The sequence below is a fragment of the Phasianus colchicus genome, chromosome 4, assembly GCF_987193195.1.
Source record: "Phasianus colchicus chromosome 4, bPhaCol1.hap1.1, whole genome shotgun sequence".
Classification (NCBI taxonomy): domain Eukaryota; kingdom Metazoa; phylum Chordata; class Aves; order Galliformes; family Phasianidae; genus Phasianus; species Phasianus colchicus.
The window spans coordinates 24,439,077-24,457,193 of NC_143439.1; the positions used below are offsets into that span (position 1 = coordinate 24,439,077).

At 36.2% G+C, this 18,117-nt stretch overlaps 1 protein-coding gene across 3 annotated transcripts in view; it reads left to right on the plus strand.

The window, feature by feature from the left end:
- GALNTL6 (polypeptide N-acetylgalactosaminyltransferase like 6) overlaps nucleotides 1-18,117 on the plus strand; it is a 432,220-nt gene that overhangs the window by 182,300 nt on the left and 231,803 nt on the right. For all 3 annotated transcript variants that reach the window (XM_031607482.2, XM_031607481.2, XM_090138919.1), the window contains exon 4: nucleotides 3,068-3,234. In XM_031607482.2, coding sequence (XP_031463342.2) covers nucleotides 3,068-3,234 — 167 coding nt within the window. The remainder of the gene's footprint in view (nucleotides 1-3,067; nucleotides 3,235-18,117) is intronic.

Here is an 18,117-nt window from a genome sequence, read left to right on the forward strand (position 1 = left end):
AAAATATTATTTGATATTGGTGGAAAAAAAACCACAAGTAAAATAGTTATTTACTAAGGCATCTTAGAATTTTGAAACCAGCATAAGTAATAACGCAAGGGTGGATTGAAGTTCAAGTCGGACTGTGTCAGCACCTCTCAAGATGCACCCTACAGAACTTTCATAATGAACTAGCCTTGTAAAACAAGGTTGTAAAATGGTGCAGTTAAAGAGAAATGTACTTTCTGGTAACTTATCTGTAAATTTTGCAAATGCCTTTTGGTTTAAATTTCATTCTCATCAGTAAAATGTGGAAGAATTGAAGTATTAATTAAGATAAATTTACATATTTTAAGATTTGATGACTAAATCAGTTATTGTTGCATATAGAACTTTAGATAGAACATCTTTTCTGTTTAAAACCTTAATCATTTATCTACCCAGACTCTTTTATTCTAAGTTGTAGGCACCATTAGTAAATTGAAGTACAATGAAATTCTGTTAAGTCTTGTGTATGAAACTCACTCTGGTCTGAGGGGATTTTGAAGGTCAGCAGTGGTTGACAAGAAGCAATGTCTCTGCTTCCAAGTACTTTCGTTGTATCCAGGGTATTTGGCTTCACTTTTAAAATGCAAGATATAAGGAACCTCACAGATGGACTTTGATCCAATGGTGTGTGCATGTATATGGCCTCTGATTATTCTCTTTATAAAGCTGATATCTCAGCAGTGGGCATCTAACTTTGTTATTTTCACATAGCACAAGCTATTCTCTCCTATAGGTAACTCTGGATAGAAGTTCAAATAAAGTGGAATTTGTGGTACACCTTCTAAAATTTACTGATCTGCTATTACAATTAAATTTCATGCTATGGAGCAAGAGTTTAAAAATGAACAGAACTTAACTTGCTGAAGAAAGACAAATAGGCCACCACTATGAAATCTAACAGACTGTCTTGACAATAGAAGATGGAATTTAAGGTGGAATTTCTATGAATTTGACTTTTTTTTTTTTTTTTGAGAAAAGTAGGAAAAGTGCATCTCAGTGTTTTGTATCTTGTGTGACTTGTATCAGCAGTGAATTCACTGTAGCCAAGTACCTTTGTAAGAGCTAACTGAGAAAAAGTGTATGTAAGTGAGGAAAAAAGGTCACAGGTAGTAGAATGGTGGAGACATATTAGGAAAATCTAAGATGTCTTTTGCCTTTATATTCTAAGCATGATTCCCTTTTAGATTTAATAGAATAATCCATTCTGTAGGAAGAATGAAATGGTTTTAAGCTATTTAAACGTCCACATCACTTCTCCTTCTCACCAATTACAATATGGAATGACTCTGAAACCTTCTCTATCCATGTAGACATAAGGTTATAATACTGATCTGTGCAAATACACAAACTTCTTTACAACCTGGTTAAAAAGGCATGCAGATATAGGGTGTATGGGAACTGCTGAATCACAGCCTGAACCTCTGATTGATCACCTGAGGCAAGCAATGAGTCAGCCACACGAGCACAGGTGAAGGCAATTCACCTGTGCTACCGGAAGGGGTAGAGCCTGGCTCCACCTCTCCTAGACCCATTTATGAGCTGACTACCAGGGGGAAAGGATCTCTTCTGGAGATCCCTCCTCTGTAGTTTTGCAGCAAGCCCAGGGTGTGGGTAAGCTTTCTGTTTATTCTCTTTGTTATTATAATCTGCTTTGCCAGATTCTCTTGTTTATTTGTGATTGTAATATCTTTATATTTGTTGACTATATATAGGGGTAGATAATTGGGTTCCCCTTTAGAAAAGATACATTTTTTTAGAAAGAAAAAGCATTCTGGGCTTTGAGTATTTGTTCCTGTGTTTGGTTTGTGGGTTTGTTTTTAGTTGTTTTTCTTCTCCAAATGAGATGAAGAACTTTTGAATTTTAGGAACCTACCTGGTGGCAGCTAAAAATACTAGAGGAAAAATCTTGCTTTCTGGAAAAGCATAAGATGTATGTGTTCTAATCCAATATTATTATTAACAACAGTAGTGGTTGGCTTTGATCAATGGTTTTCTTGATTTGTCAGCTGACTCAGATATCTGTAATGGGTTCCCTTTGTTTTACTCCATCTTACAGCTAAGAAGTAGAATTTTTACATGCTCTTGCGGAGTAGCTGCACTTTTTGCAGTGTGTGTGTGTATGATCTCCCAGTGAATTGCTTACTAAAATATTTCCAAGAAGTTAGTTATGCGAATGAATAGTCATTAATTTCATTTTTTCATCGTCTAGGAAGAAATGATTGACAAATTTAAGTATTATTTTTAAGAAAATGTTTAAATAATGATTTTCAAGTAACACTTGTAAAGTAGAAATGCCAACTTGACTGCAAATATATGTAAATCAACACTATAACCTGTTGCAGTATTTGGTATAAAGTTATTTTTTCTAAAAAACACTGATGTTTGTACCTATAAGTTGGAGGTCTAAGGTCTTGTCTGCTTTTTGTTGTCATTTTATCCCAAAGCAGTCTGTGTGGGTTTGTATGGATACCTTGGTCAAAGTGCAACTTTTTCTTGGAGAAGGAGCGATCATTCAGATTCATTGTCCATATTGCAAGTGGCTGATAATGTAGTGCCATGCTGTTGGTAGAATGCATCCTTTTCCTTCTTTTTCTTTTTTAATACAAAAATAATGATTTATCCATTTCAGTAACTAAGCATTATTCTTGAAGTTTTTTTTCAGATATTATGAGAAACTGAACAGCAAAACCATTATTTTCAAGAATATGGGGTTTCTTAGCACATGCACACAAAAACTAGTTACTATTGAAAACATAAGTTTAAGCGCTGGTACTAAGTTAGATACTGTTCAGTTAAGATTTCAGTGTAGTTTACATTTTGCTATTTTTGTCAGTTACCACCTTCAGAATGTGTTGCTGCTACTATATATACAGCTATTAGGATTGTTTTGGATATCTAAATAGGAAGCTGGATTTGTACTTGTGGATACTGTTACTTTGTGTTGTTAATATGTCAGCTGAGTGGCCAAAGTTGTTGGCAGTAAATGCCAAGGCAGACTTTTTCCATGTGCTTACACAACTGTTTTCTTCTCTCTCTCTAGCTGTAAGCACAAGGTGTACTTGGAAAAGCTACCAAATACCAGCATAATTATTCCATTTCATAATGAAGGCTGGACTTCCCTCTTGCGAACAATACACAGTATTATCAACCGCACTCCAGACAGCCTGATTGCAGAAATCATTCTTGTGGATGACTTCAGTGACAGAGGTAAGGCCCAAATGGCTTTGTTTTATTTGAAAATTTTTATGAAACCTGGTTCCTGTTGAAATGAAAGTTTAAGGAAAAACTGAGAAAAAATAATTGCTGAAGTGCAATTTTCTGTACTAATGTGTGATGTTCATCCAGGGGGAGGAAACTACTTGTTTTTAAATTGATATAATCTTGCTTTTTTGCCTCAATGGTGAAAAGTGATTGCCTGTTCATTCATCCTTATTGGTATGGTATTTTGAATGTCTTCTTTCTGAAATACTGTGAATTATTAGGGTTTCAACTTTTTTTTCCTTAACCTTGGTTTTCACTCAGAAAATGTTTAACTTTGGCCAGTTTGGATGTAATTCATTAGACTTCAATCCTGTAATTTTACTAAGTTAGTAAGCTTCATATTTTGGCACAAAGTATCATACAGAGAAATGAGGCAGTTTTGATTAGAATGTAAAAAATTGTTTCCAAATTGTTAATCAAAGCTCATGGCATGTCTGTACGGCAAAATTAAGGAAAAATTCCATCATGTAATGAATGTAGACATCGTTACTTGAATGCAGTACAAGAATGGAATGCTGTAAAGTTCTGTGTATGAAATTCAATAGTTTCTTAACAAAAAGTCGTACATGATAATGTTATAGAACTTGAAAGTAATGTGTTTTTTCAAATCCGTGTTTTTGGTTGTTTGTTTTTTTTTTTTTAGGACTTTAATCACGAAGTGCTTTGATTTGTTATTCTGTTTGGTTTTGATTTTTTGGGGGGGAGTTGGTTTCTACTGAAACATCAGTTCCTAATGTGTATGTGAGCCTTGTTCTGAAGACTGATACACAGCTAAGGTGAACAAACCGTGCTTGTGCTGATTTGAAAGATTTGTCTCAGCTAGGAGCTTCATAGCAACAGATTTCTGACTTATTACTGTGACAAGTCCCTCAGTAAACAAGATGAAGTTTAGCAAGGAAATAACTTGCAGGGAAGTCTTCAAGTTGGCTCTGACATTTCTGAAAGTTAAAATCCTTATTCTGAGAGAGTAGCTATTGAGACTATACTTGCTCTTTATGCTAATACTGTAGCATTTCTCTAAGGAAGGTCCTACCAACTTTTTGTTATATGCTTTGAAATGTGTATTTTAGAAAGCTTCTACTTCCCAATTACTAGAACAAGTATTAATGCCATTGATCAGGAAACAGTACCATGTCTGTTGCTCTTTCTTCCCTCCCCAGCACAGGTTCTTCTGCTTGCTGAAAGTATTTTGAAAGTAATTCTCTATCTCTATATATTGATATTATATTTCTATAATATCAATTCCTATAAAAAATTATAGAAATCTTTTAAGTCTTCCTCATTTCAGGTTGTATGAGCTTATCTTCTCAGTGGAACAGTTTTCAACTGGAAGTGACTTATACGGCATGGAATTGACTATATAGTGTCTGCTTTGAAAGTCTGAATGAAGCCTATTAAGAAGGCTTGAATGGAGTTAGGCCTGGAACTATTGTGCTGTGAAGAAACTTTGCTCATCTCTTGTTGTTGCTGTTATTATTAAAATGCAGATTAGAAATGTATTATTGAATGGTTACCAGTTTTGAGTTTGAGCAGAGATGTTAGCATAGTTGTATTTTGAGGAGAGCTTTTTTAACATGCAAGGAAAATGCATTAGTATCTCAACTATCTCAATCAAGAAACTTTGAACTTCAAGTTAGATAGAATCATTGTGGGGTCTTTGAAGTGTGTTTATTTCGTGTATTTATTACAACTTAAACTGCCTCTTGAATGAGGCTATATAAAAGGATTCTTGTGTTTTTTAACCGTATGAAGACACATGGTACAGATGTGTTGGAAAAAGTCTGGTACACCTTTCCAATTCTCTACTTGGAGTTCATAACACAATCTTTTTAAAAATTGTTTGAATAATTTCCTAATTACTGCTATTCTTTTTCCTATTGATGAGATATAAGCATGTTCAATTGCTGTACAAACAGGTACATGCGTAGCGAGCAAAGTTGAGTACAGTGTTGAAACAGTATAGTGATGTCTGTATTCATTTTTGTAATTCCTTACTGAGACCTTATGTCAAAAGGATACTACTTGCTTTTACAAAATGAGTTATAGCATGTGCATTATCACTTAATTATCACTTATGATTTATACTTGTTCTAAAGCTTAGTATTTTAAAGAGTTTTGTACCAGGAACCTAAACATAGTTGTAGATAGTTGGAAGTGAGAATGAGATGTTTCAGTAGTTGTTATTTTAAGTGTAGAGATTAAAAAGTCTGTTTTTCTCTGGGGTTTTCTACTAAACAAACTTATTCTTTTCACAAGAGTTTAAGAAGAAATTGTTACCAAGAGGCAGTCCTTGTTAGAACTTGAGTAGATGAGAAGAAGTAGGAACTTGAAAGGGGTGTTAAAGAAAAAAAAAAAATCTTTTGATAACAGATGATGAAAATGTTACAGTGCATAGCCAGGTACCCAGCAGTTTGCTGATTTGTCGGCAGAATTACTTCTGCCTTCATTTTATTCATATTCATTACTTCCCTTCCAACCCAAGCCATTCTATTGTTCTGTGATTCTATTCTGTCATTCTTTGATTCTATTAATGTGTTCAACAAGTTGTGTAGGTTGCCAACACCTTTGTGGATAGTTTTGCACATTGGTTTCTATACCTTTTGTGTTTTAGTCAGCCCTGAGAGCTGCTAATAAAAGTTTGTGTCTGTGCATGTAAAACTGACTTAACCAAGCACTTTTTAATTCTTGTTGCTTATATTTTATCCTCACAGGAGTTACACCAGTTAGAGAGCTATTGTAAGATAAATATAGTGCTGCCACCAACAGTGAATTTATTAGCAGTAACAATTATTGAAGTTTATTAACTTAAAAATATATATTCTCCTAATGGGGGAGGAAGGAGGAAAGATTGCAGACTCAGTGGCCAGCACCTTCTTGCAGGAACTAGTTTCTGTCGCTGTCAGTGAACTTGTATTTTGGTGAAGTATAGCTCACTGGGAAATCTTAATTTATGTTGATAAGCTGGTCCCTTCTCATTTTGTCACCTGTTATGTTCTCAAGGCTCTGTCCCTTTGCTTAGTTCTGTTTTCTGCACTGCTGCTCACTTCATGCTTGGGATGACATAATGTCCTATATCATATAGCATAGGCTTTATGCCAGATCTCTGTTCTGTGAATAACCTAGATTAATAATGTGCAGATCAGTTGGAAAAACTGACCAGCTAAATTGATTGATCAGGGCCTAATTTACTCGGTCAATGGATTTAAATGCTAGAAATGCTCCTTATTTTATGTGAACAAGGAGAAAGATCTGATTGACCCTAATTACCCAGTTATCATAATAGCCTGACAAAGCCTTTTCTGGCACTTACAGAGGTTGTCTGAACCTGTTATACAGATTAAAATACAAAAAATTTCTTTAACTGAACGTTGTTGTATATTGATAGGGTAGGGAGTATGTGCTAGAAGCAAAGCAGCTCAGGATATTGGATAGCATGTATTTTTTTAAGTGACAAGTTCTTCTGTTGCGTGAAGATGAAATGCCCTGTATTTTAACTCTGAATGACTAGTTTATGTAACATATCACTCGTGATTCCAGTTTATCAATACTTGGCTTCAGATAATGGGCAAATAAAATTTTTCTGATCAAATGAAAGGGGAAGGTCTATTATTGAATGACTATCCCAGCAGAGCCTTCCTATGATTCTCTAAGATGGTGAGAACACTACTCCAAAAATTGCCATGAGTGTCAAAATACACAATGTTTTAAAAATGGGGTAGGAAATCAAACTTCTCAAAAAGAAAATGCTTTCTAGTCTGTTTCTTTCCTTGAGTTTTTAAAGTAGTATATAACTGCTCAGTATGTTTTTCTTTAAGCTGGAGCTCTTTGAAGTTACGTGCAATTAATTTTCTTAAATACAAGGTTGCTCCAAAAGCAGTGTCTCCTATTTGGTGATGTTGGCCCACAGAGTCAGTGAGGGTAGACTGACGAAATGGTGTCTGACATGGAAGTATGTATGAAGCAGAGGTGTGTCATTGAATTCCTCCATTCACAAAAAATGTTTATGGAGACCAAACAGTGAATGTGAGAACCACTGTTTTACCAAAGATCATAACTAAGAAAGCTCCCTAAGCCAAATGATAGTTTAGAAGGCCAACTCTGGTTTATTACTGTGCTGTGTATATGAGGATTTCTCCACAAAGCTTGCACTCTCTAGAGCTAAATCACCCGAATTGTATACATTAAGACTTGAATATTCATAGAAGTTCCATGAAGCCCCAGCCTGTTGTCAATAAATATTAAATCTAACCTTGTCAAGGGATTCTTGCAAGAGGTCCTTCAGTTTCTCTTATATGGGACTGATGTTGAGGTATGCAGTTTCCTCTTTGCACTTTCTTGTCTTGTAGATTGCTCTTTGGCATCTCCTCACAGTGTCTATATAAAGGAGCCTATTCTTATCTGTCTGGAGCATCAAGGTGCCTGTCTTTGAAAATTTTGTATCAGTGTGCCAGTGGGTGGTGCTTTTCAGCAGTGGTGACAGTGATGTGAAAGACAAGCCACACTCTGGATGGCCATAGAGACTTTTTGGAGGGCAGTGTGCAGGCACCTGTTCATTGCTAATGAAAATGCATAGATAACAGTGGTGACGGTTTGAAAAGCACTGTTTTTTAGCTGAGATTTTGCTTGATCAAACAGTGTTATTGTGCTCTTTGTATCTATTGTACTTTTCATGGAAATAAATAGGAGGCATTACTTTGGAGTTACCTATGTATTTATAATTCTCCACCTTCCTACACCTGATACTATGCCTTTGAACATGAGTGTCTGCCCATCTTGAAAAGCTGATCACCTTTCTCTGTAAAAAGCATGTAGGGAGCAGGTTGCCAAACGGAATGCTTCCAGCAATGTCAGTATTAAAAGCATCTGAGAGATAGTGTGGACAGAATTCACTGATGCTTCCTGGAGACACAATAGGATGAGGAATGGAAAATGAAATGTTAATGAGACAGTCTCAGATTGCATCCCTGTGCTATAGACACGGTGGGAGTGGAAAGGTGGAAGGAGGACCATCCATGCTTTTATAGTTATTAGTACACACACACAAACATACAAGGAGGATTCTGCATAAATACTGAATCCAGGGAAAATGAGTACCTAGTGGTTGCTGAGCTGAGGAGAAATACTGTGTTTTTGAGACTAAACTGCATTTCAGAGTGGATGCCAGTTTGATAATCTGTGTGAAATCATGTCATGCATCATAAAAATCCGTCAGAAAAGAGCCTATTTGATACGTGATTTTGACTTGGCCTAGCTTGAGATCAGTGTCATATGACTCAGATACAGTATACTTTAGAAGAGGTAGAATAGAGTGTTACAAGGCAGATGTTTTCTTTGAAACAAGCTGTGTTTACCTTTTATCTGAGGATGTTCCTTGATGCCTGGAAAATCACAAAATTATCTGAATGTCTCATTCCTGTTTAAACAGTGTAGAAAGCATAAAGAGCAGTGACAATAATCCCAGAACAATATAATATTTTTCTAATGAAGCAAGTTTCATTTACACTGCAGATCCCGCTACCTATGTGATATCCCATGGTTGGAAGCTATATGGCAGGAAAGAAACTTCAGCAATCATCTGCTGTACAGCGGGATAGTAACAAGTGATGAGATTTAAAAATAACACAAAATAGAAAGAAATGAGATAAAGGTGCACAGAATTGTGTCACCTTGACTAACTGGATACTAAACTGAAATAATTCAGCTGAACAATTATGGCTAATTCTATTCTGGGATTACAGATGGAAACAATTAGTGCTACAGTATGTGTACATCAATATTTACAAATAATGCACTTAAGTCAAGCTGCTTTCAATATATAACAGTTCTCTGGAGAATACTAGTTGCTTTGTACACACTGGAGATATCTGCTTCATTTTGGAACAGCTGAGTAAAAATAAAACTGAGCAATGAATGTTGAATTTGAAGCACACTTAATGTACCAGAATGCGTGAGGAATTGCATCATCTACTTCACTGCTAGTTGTCTCTTTCTCAAGATTGTTGAGAGATAGGAGTAGTATTGCCCATACCAACATCAAAAGCCAAGTATAGGGTTAAAAGTCTTGCTCAAGGAAGCAACTAAACTTTGCTAATTTAAAAAAGAAACTGGGTAATAAGAAAATAAATACTTATAAGTCCTTGGATAAAGCTTGGTGCCTGATGCAGTTTTGAAATAGCCGTCTTTTTTTTTTCTGAGTGAACTGTGAGACCCTGTTAAAACTGTAATAAAAACAGCGATTAAGCTTTTGAAACCACCTTCAAAGCTGATACAAAGTACAGACCTGTCAGAAGACATTCCCAAGTGAATTGTTTAAGTTGCCCAAAAGAGCTGGGCCAGGTCCTGCCCTGCTTAATGTGACTGGAGACTGGAAAGCATAGAAGTGATCTTGCAGAGCATGTTCTTGCAACGTGATCTGGGACTTGTGTGATGGATTAACTGTACAGATTAACTGTACAGATGCACCTTGCCAAACAAGAGTACTCTGTTTACCATCTTCTTGAAGTGTCTATCCCTGTGGCACATCCTAGTCAGAAGGGACATTGCTAAGTACAAGAGCAAGTGCTGCATGTTAGACCAATGCATCTTTTGTCTCTTTACCTGAGATGGATTAATGAGCTGTGAGTAATAAGATGCTTGGTGACCCTATCAATTACACTAGTTCTTGCAGGAGATGTATTATCTGCAAAAAGGACCAAAAGTCATCCCAAGCAGATGCTGACTCTGTAGGTATTTGAAAGCTGTAAACTAGAGAGCTAACATTTATAGCTGGTGTCTTGAAACCCTCTGTCAAGTCAAGTGTTTTCTCATTAGCCATAGTGTTGGCAGGTATTTGTGATAGAATGTGTAAGTCACATAGGCACTATGTGAGAAAGCAGTTATGAGCCTGTATCCCTATTAGGTTTATAACTGAATACTCACAACACTTAACCTTACCAGCTGTAACAACCTGTTGTACTAGCCTCAGAATTTCATGAAGATAAGGAAGATGTTTTCTACAGCTTCAAGAATTTGCAAAGGCCTAACTGCTAATTAAAGCAACATCCAGGAACCCTGAGTAATTCCAGCAACACTGGAAGGATTGCTGTTATTTCTGGCAATGTAAGGAAAGCTCTACAGGAATTTAATGCAGCAAAACTTCAAAGTAATGACAATCGTAATCTTAACATATTACTAAACTTAGGATTTACATTTCATGCTTTCTGTATTGAAAACATCTTTTGTTTCCTCTATAATGGATTCACAAATTTTGTTTAAATTTTATTAAAGATGTAACTGCTACTTGGATTGCTTCCAGTTGAAATAGAGTAAGTTTGTATTGTGAGTATAACAAAAACAATTTGAAAGAATACATTCACTCGGAACATAAGTGAATAAACCGATTTGACATTGTAATACCAGGTTTTTATGCTTCATTGTCCCTCCTTCCTCAATCTTGATTATTTGCTATTACAATTTCTGCTGTGGCTTTTTATTCCAAAATTGTGGATTACAGGCTTTTTGCCTTCAGCTACTGAATGTACCTTGAATAGCATGTTTATTGCTGAAGGCATTGTGACTTGGCAAAATTGCTGTACCCGTGGAGAAGGAAATGGTTACCCTGAGGGTGAGAGTTCAGCTCAGAAGAATAACGGTGATCTGAAAAGTTTCTGCACTGTGTCTCAAAATGTTCTGCTTGCTGTAGTGAAAGGACATTGTCATGTTGTGAGAGAAGGAGAGGTGAGAAGGGCTTCAAATAACTGAGATTGTACACTTTGCCTGTACCAAATTGACTGTAAATGTGGCTTCTGTGGGAAAAAGTTTGCAGTGCCTGCGTACTTCATCTCTGCTCCCACTTGGGTGCAAATCAGTTATTAACGTTGCATGACTGGAGTTCTTGTTTCTATTAGAAAGTAAACTTATTTTTCTACATAGTTCCTTGAATTGTTCAAATAGATGAGTGTTTTCATTTACTCGAGTCAGAGTACAAAGGCTGTGGTTCCATTAGCTTTGTACTGGAATAGGCCCAGAAAGATTTACCTTCACCTTGTGAAATGTTTGCTGGGTGTGCATCATTCTGGTAACTGTAGGCTGCATTCTTTTCAATTGTGAGTATGCAAGGAATTTTAGAACACTGACAAGGTGATGCAGATGGGCAGCCTGTGCTTTGGCAAAGCTGGATCTTGCGTGTGTTAGATCCTAAAAATGCGTATGCCATCGTTGTATAGGGTATAATTCACTAGGTATCTGTGAGAGAATCATTTAGGTTGGAAAAGACCCTTATGATCATTAAGCTCAACCATCACTTAACACGATCAAGACTAGAAAGAAAATACTGAAAGGCATCACCATGCTCACTTTAGGTGATCTTGAAATATGAGAAGCATGTTTACTCATGTAGTAAACTACGTGAATTTTGAGTTAATTCACTTTGTTTTTCTATTATGCTTCTCAACTTTGATATTTCAAAAAAAATTATTTATGGTTGAAATTGAATTACTTAAGGATTCTTTTTATAAATAGATTTTATCTCATAAAGAGAAAAAAAAATTCTAAACTTGAGTATATGTTGGTTTCTAGATCGCATTTTCTCTGAAACATCAGCTGTTTGCTTTCCTCTTGAAATAGCATTGTACTGTCATGATACGTAAAACAATTTGACAAGAGCCTTGAACAATTAACTTAGTTTACCTTCAGCTATCAGAGCTGAATAATGTATGGAAAATATGCATATTGGTAGCTGGAAAATTGAAAAAACATAGTCCTTTTGCATTTCCCTGCATTCCTTCCTCTCTTTGAGTATCTAGAGAGCTCCTTTTTATTATTTAAAGAAAACGTGAGGTTTTTGTTATGAATAAGTGGTCTTGGGAGTCAAAAGGATATCCAGCCAGTGCTTAGCTAGTACTCTAGAGGTATTACTTTCACTACTTCAATTAGTAGTGCAGTGGAGATGTTAATTAACTTTCACATCTTTGGGTGATGCATCTCTTTAATAAAGCAGCATTCAGCATGAAATTCTTTAATCAAATGGTGTGGGATAGTAATTGATATCCATTGCTTTGGAGCTCTCATCTGTAGTCCATCTAAGTTGCAGATATGATTTCTTATTAGATGTCAGGACTTGAGCTTGTACATAGTGCTGTTTTGATAAACTTATAGCTAGTTTTTTTGCTAGTATCCAGCTGACACATTCTTGCCAAATATTAGTTCTCTGGTATTTAGCAGCTTGCTTTAATCAGAAATCTAAATTTTGTTTTTGTTTGTTCTTCAGTTTATTTCCATATCTGTTGAAGTTTCAATGTTCTCTGTGCTGCAAATAACTCACCTTTTCATTGTACAGAGAAAGGACTAGCAGCTTTCAGTTTTCAAAATTAAATGCAGTTTAATAAGGCGTGACAAGCCTTTGAATTAGCATCCCATTGGTCTCTCTGAAGTTGGTAGATTTTTATACTCGTGGCTGTCTTAATTGAGATATTTGAGTTCACCTAGGTAGACCTTGAAAATATCTCTTATCCTTCCCCGAACGTAGGCTTTTAAGTAGGCTTATAATCACCAAGCAGAAGAGTAACAATACTGTCATGCGTATCATGAGTTACATTTTATACATTTCGAAGAAAATAACTCAGGAAACCTATCACATTATTTTACCTGTTTGTAAATGTTTAGAATATCTTTTTTTGTGTGTGTTTTTTGTCTATTTGCTATTTCATTGATGTTATCTGAAATATATTAGTGATGTTAGAAATGAGCAGTTATTTTCATTCACTAGCACTAAACTGTACATACATACAAGAAATAAAATGATTTGCTTTATAAGCAAAACCACAAATTGACCAAGGATAATCAAGTCATGATTATCACTTGTAAGAAAATTTTAAACCCAGATTTCCAGTAGTAAAATGCTGTATTAACTTCATTCTATAAAAGCATTTTGGATCAGATAGGGGATGTAGATAATACCTTCTAATAATTTCTTTGGGAATTGTATAGGAGAATGTTGATTTGGTTGTTAACTGCATACATTTTCCCAAAATGAATGCTGAAGCCTTCTACAGAGTGGTACTTACATGCAGGGTTGTTAGTGAGTGTTTAATTTTCAGATCTTAACATGACCTAGAGAGAGAGAAATCCTGCAATTACTATAGCAAATGAGTGCCTTCAGAGCTTTGTATGTGAGGAACAAAGGTTTGTCCTGTCCTATTAATTTGGTAACCCTTGCAAACTCAGAAATGTTTAAAGAGCTTTAATAGCTATTCTGACCTTGCTTCAAATACAGAGTAAAACCGAAGATAATTTCAGCTTCCGTTAAAGCCCTGGTATACATTAATTCTGTCAAAACAAAACAAAATGAAAGATTGCATACCAAAATATATATATATCTGAGTATTAAAAGCACTGGAATTCATTTGTATTCATTTAATCTCAATGTTTTTCTGTTGAGATAACATGATACATAATTTGACAGCATTTGTTTCCAGTGATTCTTTCCTGGCTAATGATGAACAGTTCTAGCATCATCTGTATTTATTTAATTTATCTTGCATAATTGAAGGCCCTATTGCCAAACGCATCTATTTTGCTTAGTATTTTATGTCTTTATGCAGATTTTTATTTTGTGCAATCAAAAATCAAAAGTGTACTTATGCATATTTGTTCATTGCTCTGTGCATCTTGGATGTCTCACAGGGAGCATTAATGACGTATTGAATTGTCTTGTTACAAATCTTCTTGTACAAAAATACAATTATAATTTTGATTAGCTTGAAAATGAATATTTTGTTCCTCTCAGAAAATCACTATCCAGACAATTCAGTCAACTTTGGGGACACCCCTAATGTGCTGTTTTCCCAAATTAAGCTCATGTATTTTTCAGACAGATGGGCAATTCTAGGATGTTTATAAATGGTTGAGTGCTTTAACGGATCTGTCATGCACAGTTTGTTTTTTAAATGTAGCTGATTTGTGCACGAGACATTACTAGCTGTATCTAGCAATTAAAAAGGACTTACTTCAGTAGGACTGGGTTAAATCAGGCTTTCCAAGTTCCACATGCAGTGGAAGGTTTTGAAGAAGGAATTGCCAGAAGCAAGATGCCTGTGAACATGCTGCAAGTTTTGAAGCACTGCCCTCTGCTTTCCCACATCAGCCCCAGAAAGTGTTGTTCCTCTGGGATAGAGACTACTTTTCTTCTTATCCTTATGATTTCTGAGATAATATGCTTCAGTTTTTTCAGCTGTGCAAGGCTGCTGTGTAATTCTGCTGAGGTACAAACTGCTTGCTTTTTTTTTTTTTTAATAGTCAGTTGCTTCAGCCTTTATTCACGTGCTGTAGGAATGCTTCCTCTGTTTGCCCTCTCAATACAAAAATTCAGTAAATAAGTAAATGTTAAGACAAATGATTCAGACTTGAAATTGAATTAATAACGGAAATAAAGTTTATCTCCCTCTCAAAGTGTGAAAATGTTTATGAAAAGCTAATGTATAATTTAAAGCTTGTTTGAAGGAAGTCTATCCAGTCTACTGCAAATAGTTTCTTCTGTAAGTTTGGCTTGCAAATTGACCAACCACCCAAGCTCAGGAACACCAAGATTCCTGCAATGTCTCAGCCAAAAAAAGTACTCTGCACAGAATGGAGAATCCAGACCACTTAGAACAGGTCTCTGTTAGGGATTTTGTTTTGGTGTGATGGGAAGAACACTTCTAATTGCATGTAGTTGCAGTATTTTTTTATGGATGTATGGCACTAAGAAGTGCGGAATTCCTTCCAGACTATGATGATTTGAAAGCATGATTGTTGCTATTGTTTTAGAGTTATATTAAACTCTCTCTCTCTATATATATATTTTTAGATTCATATGTTTATTTCTGTTAATAAATGAAACTTCTTTAAAAGAGTGTTTTCCCCTGCCCGTTTCCCATGTTCACTGGCTTTGCTGCCTAACGTGGTTGCCAGTTCAGTCATAGAATCATAGAATGGGCTAGGTTGAAAAGGACCACAGTGATCATCTAGTTTCAAACCCCTGCTATGTGCAGGGTTGCCAACCACCAGACCAGGCTGCCCAGAGCCACATTCAGCCTGGCCTTGAATGCCTCCAAGGATGGGGCATCCACAACCTCCTTGGGCAACCTGTTCCAGTGCGTCACCACCTTCTGTGTGGAAAAACTTCCTCCTAATATCTAACCTAAACCTCCCATTTCTCAGTTTAAAATCATTCCCCATTATCCTATCACTATCCACCCTTGTGAACAGCTGTTCCCCCCTCCTGTTTATATGTTTCCTTCGTGTACTGGAAGGCCGCAATGACATCTCCTGGAGCCTTCTATTATACAAGCTAAACAATCCTAGTTCCCTCAACCTTTCCTCATAGGAGAGATGCTCTGGCCCTCTGATCATCTTAGTGACCCTTCTTTGAACTCACTCCAAGAGCTCCATATCTTTCCTGTACTGGGGGCCCCAGACCCGATTTTGAGAAGTGCAAGATTTCATTGTTGCTAATGCTCTTTGTTTTCTCTTTAAGCATTTCTAAGCATTCTGATCAGTTAAGCAATTATCATTGCCTGAAGGAAATGCAAACAGTACAATGACTGGGTGAAATGGGGATGTTTTGTAAGAGTGGGGGACCTTCCTGGATATCCCATGATTTAGTAACTTTAAAGGACAAAATATTTCATTCTTTTGTCAGAAAGAAAAAATTGTCCTATTTTCAAAACCACGTAATACATTACTGATTTTCTGTCTGGGAGTTATCAATGAAGAATTTGAATGAATAAAAAATTAATAAGGCATAGTATTTCTAATGTCTGCTGGTCTATGTGTATAGCTGCAGCTCCACAAACTATCTGAGAACAACTTCCTTTGCCTACTGCAGAGCTCTGTGTGTTTGGGGTACAGTATCCGTATTCAAAAAGGAGAGGTAGTCATCCTTAAGACAATTTTATAAATATTCACAAAGTTTATTCTAAAAACATGTATTTCTAATCAAATGTGGTGCTTAAAACATGTTTTGAACACAACTGATTAATTTAGATGAGGTACTGAGAAAATGACTCAACTTCAGCATTTCAGTCCCACAGTTTGTTCCATATTAAAAAACAATAGTTGCAGGTGCATTTGTCATCTGAAAATCTGGTAAGAAAACTCTCTGATTCCAGTGAGGCATTAGAAAGCAGCCATTCTTATTTCATGACACATACCAAGTGACTTGGCAAAGTGGGCTTGCTGTCTTGGAGTTCGGGTGCTACACTTATACAGTTAAAATATACATATGCAACATATGTATTTTTAGTGGCTGAAGGAACTGGGGCTGTTTAGTCCAGGGGAAAAGGATGCTGAGGGTCCAGTATCTGAAGGGTGCTTAAAGCGAGAGCAGGGTTGGTCTTTTTTCCCTGGTGGCAGGTAACAGGACGAGGGGAAATGGCCTTAAGTTGCACCAGGGTAAGTTTAGGTTGGATATCAGGAAACACTTCTTTACAGAAAGGTTTGTTAAGCTCTGAAGTAGGCTCCCCAGGAAGGTGATTGAGTCACCATCCCTGGATGTGTTTAAAAACTGTTCGGATGTGGTGCTCAGGGCCAGGATTTAGTGGAGGGTTGTTAGAGTTAGGGTAGTATGGTTAGGTTGTGGTTGGACTCGGTGACCTTTATGGTCTTTTCCAACTTGGGCAATTCTATGATTCTGTGATACGTTCTGGAAATGGCACACATCTTCCTTCTTTTCTAAGAACTCATTAATACGTACTAATGTCCTTTGAGCATGCGCTGTGCAGCCCTCTGGTATTCTTTAAGATGCTGTGCTTCATCCCCTTTATTCCATCTTCAGCTCATTCACAGTGAGCCTTGGCTGACTTTCAGTTGTTTTTCCCTAATTTGGCAAATTTCCAGTGCTCCTTATGCTATAACGAGCAACTTTTTATCTTAACACACTATAACTCAAAATGATTTATATGAAACTTAGGGAGAGTCTTTGCACCTGATGGATACAAAGCTCCCGGTACATACCAAATAGATAGGTGCTTTGTTGGTGTCAGTGGGTTAGTAGAAGCAAGGTTTTGCATATACTGAGGAAAAGCTAAGCTAGCATCAATTCCTTTTGCTACATTTAATATATCTTTAAACTAATATGTACTGATTCGTATTGCTAAGCCAGCCTATATTGTACAAGGAGGGAGGTACAGATGTAATTATATTGAAGTCAGTATCCTTTAACACCACAAAATAATTTGGAACAGGTTTTAGCCCTGTTTTCTTTGAGCAGTTTACTACTCGTATTTCTTAACCGAAGCAAAGCTAGCTTATGCTAATGAATGAAGACTTTAAAATGATTCAAATTTTTATTTGAGTCAAAAACTCTTGCTTTCCTTGAATACACTTGAAAACAGCAATTGAAGTGCTGTTTTTCTGAAAACCTCCTCCTATTTTTGTATTGGCAGTTTGATGTTAGTGGTAGGAAATAGATTTTGTGTTACAAGCTATAATAGCATATGAACACTTTGTCCATGGGTACATTGAAGTTTATCTTTGGAAGAAAGCTGAATGTGTTCTTAACCAACGTGTGAATATGTTACAATCTGTAAGCCTGATGTAGACAGAAGGGAATAAAACAAGTTACCATTGTCTATGTAAATAGAAGCAATCCAGTAAGTTTCATATTCCTCATCAGAAGCATATTACGGAGGGGGGGGAGGGGGGGAAGTCAAGAACTATGAGTAATTTTGGCTGTTTACAGTGTCATAATCATTTATTTAGCTGACTGCCTTTATTCCAAGCTATGTTGTGAAAAGTATTATTTAATGCTTTTAAAGCATTCAAAGAGTGTCTTGTTTTGAAAAGAAACTCATTGAATGATCAAATACAACT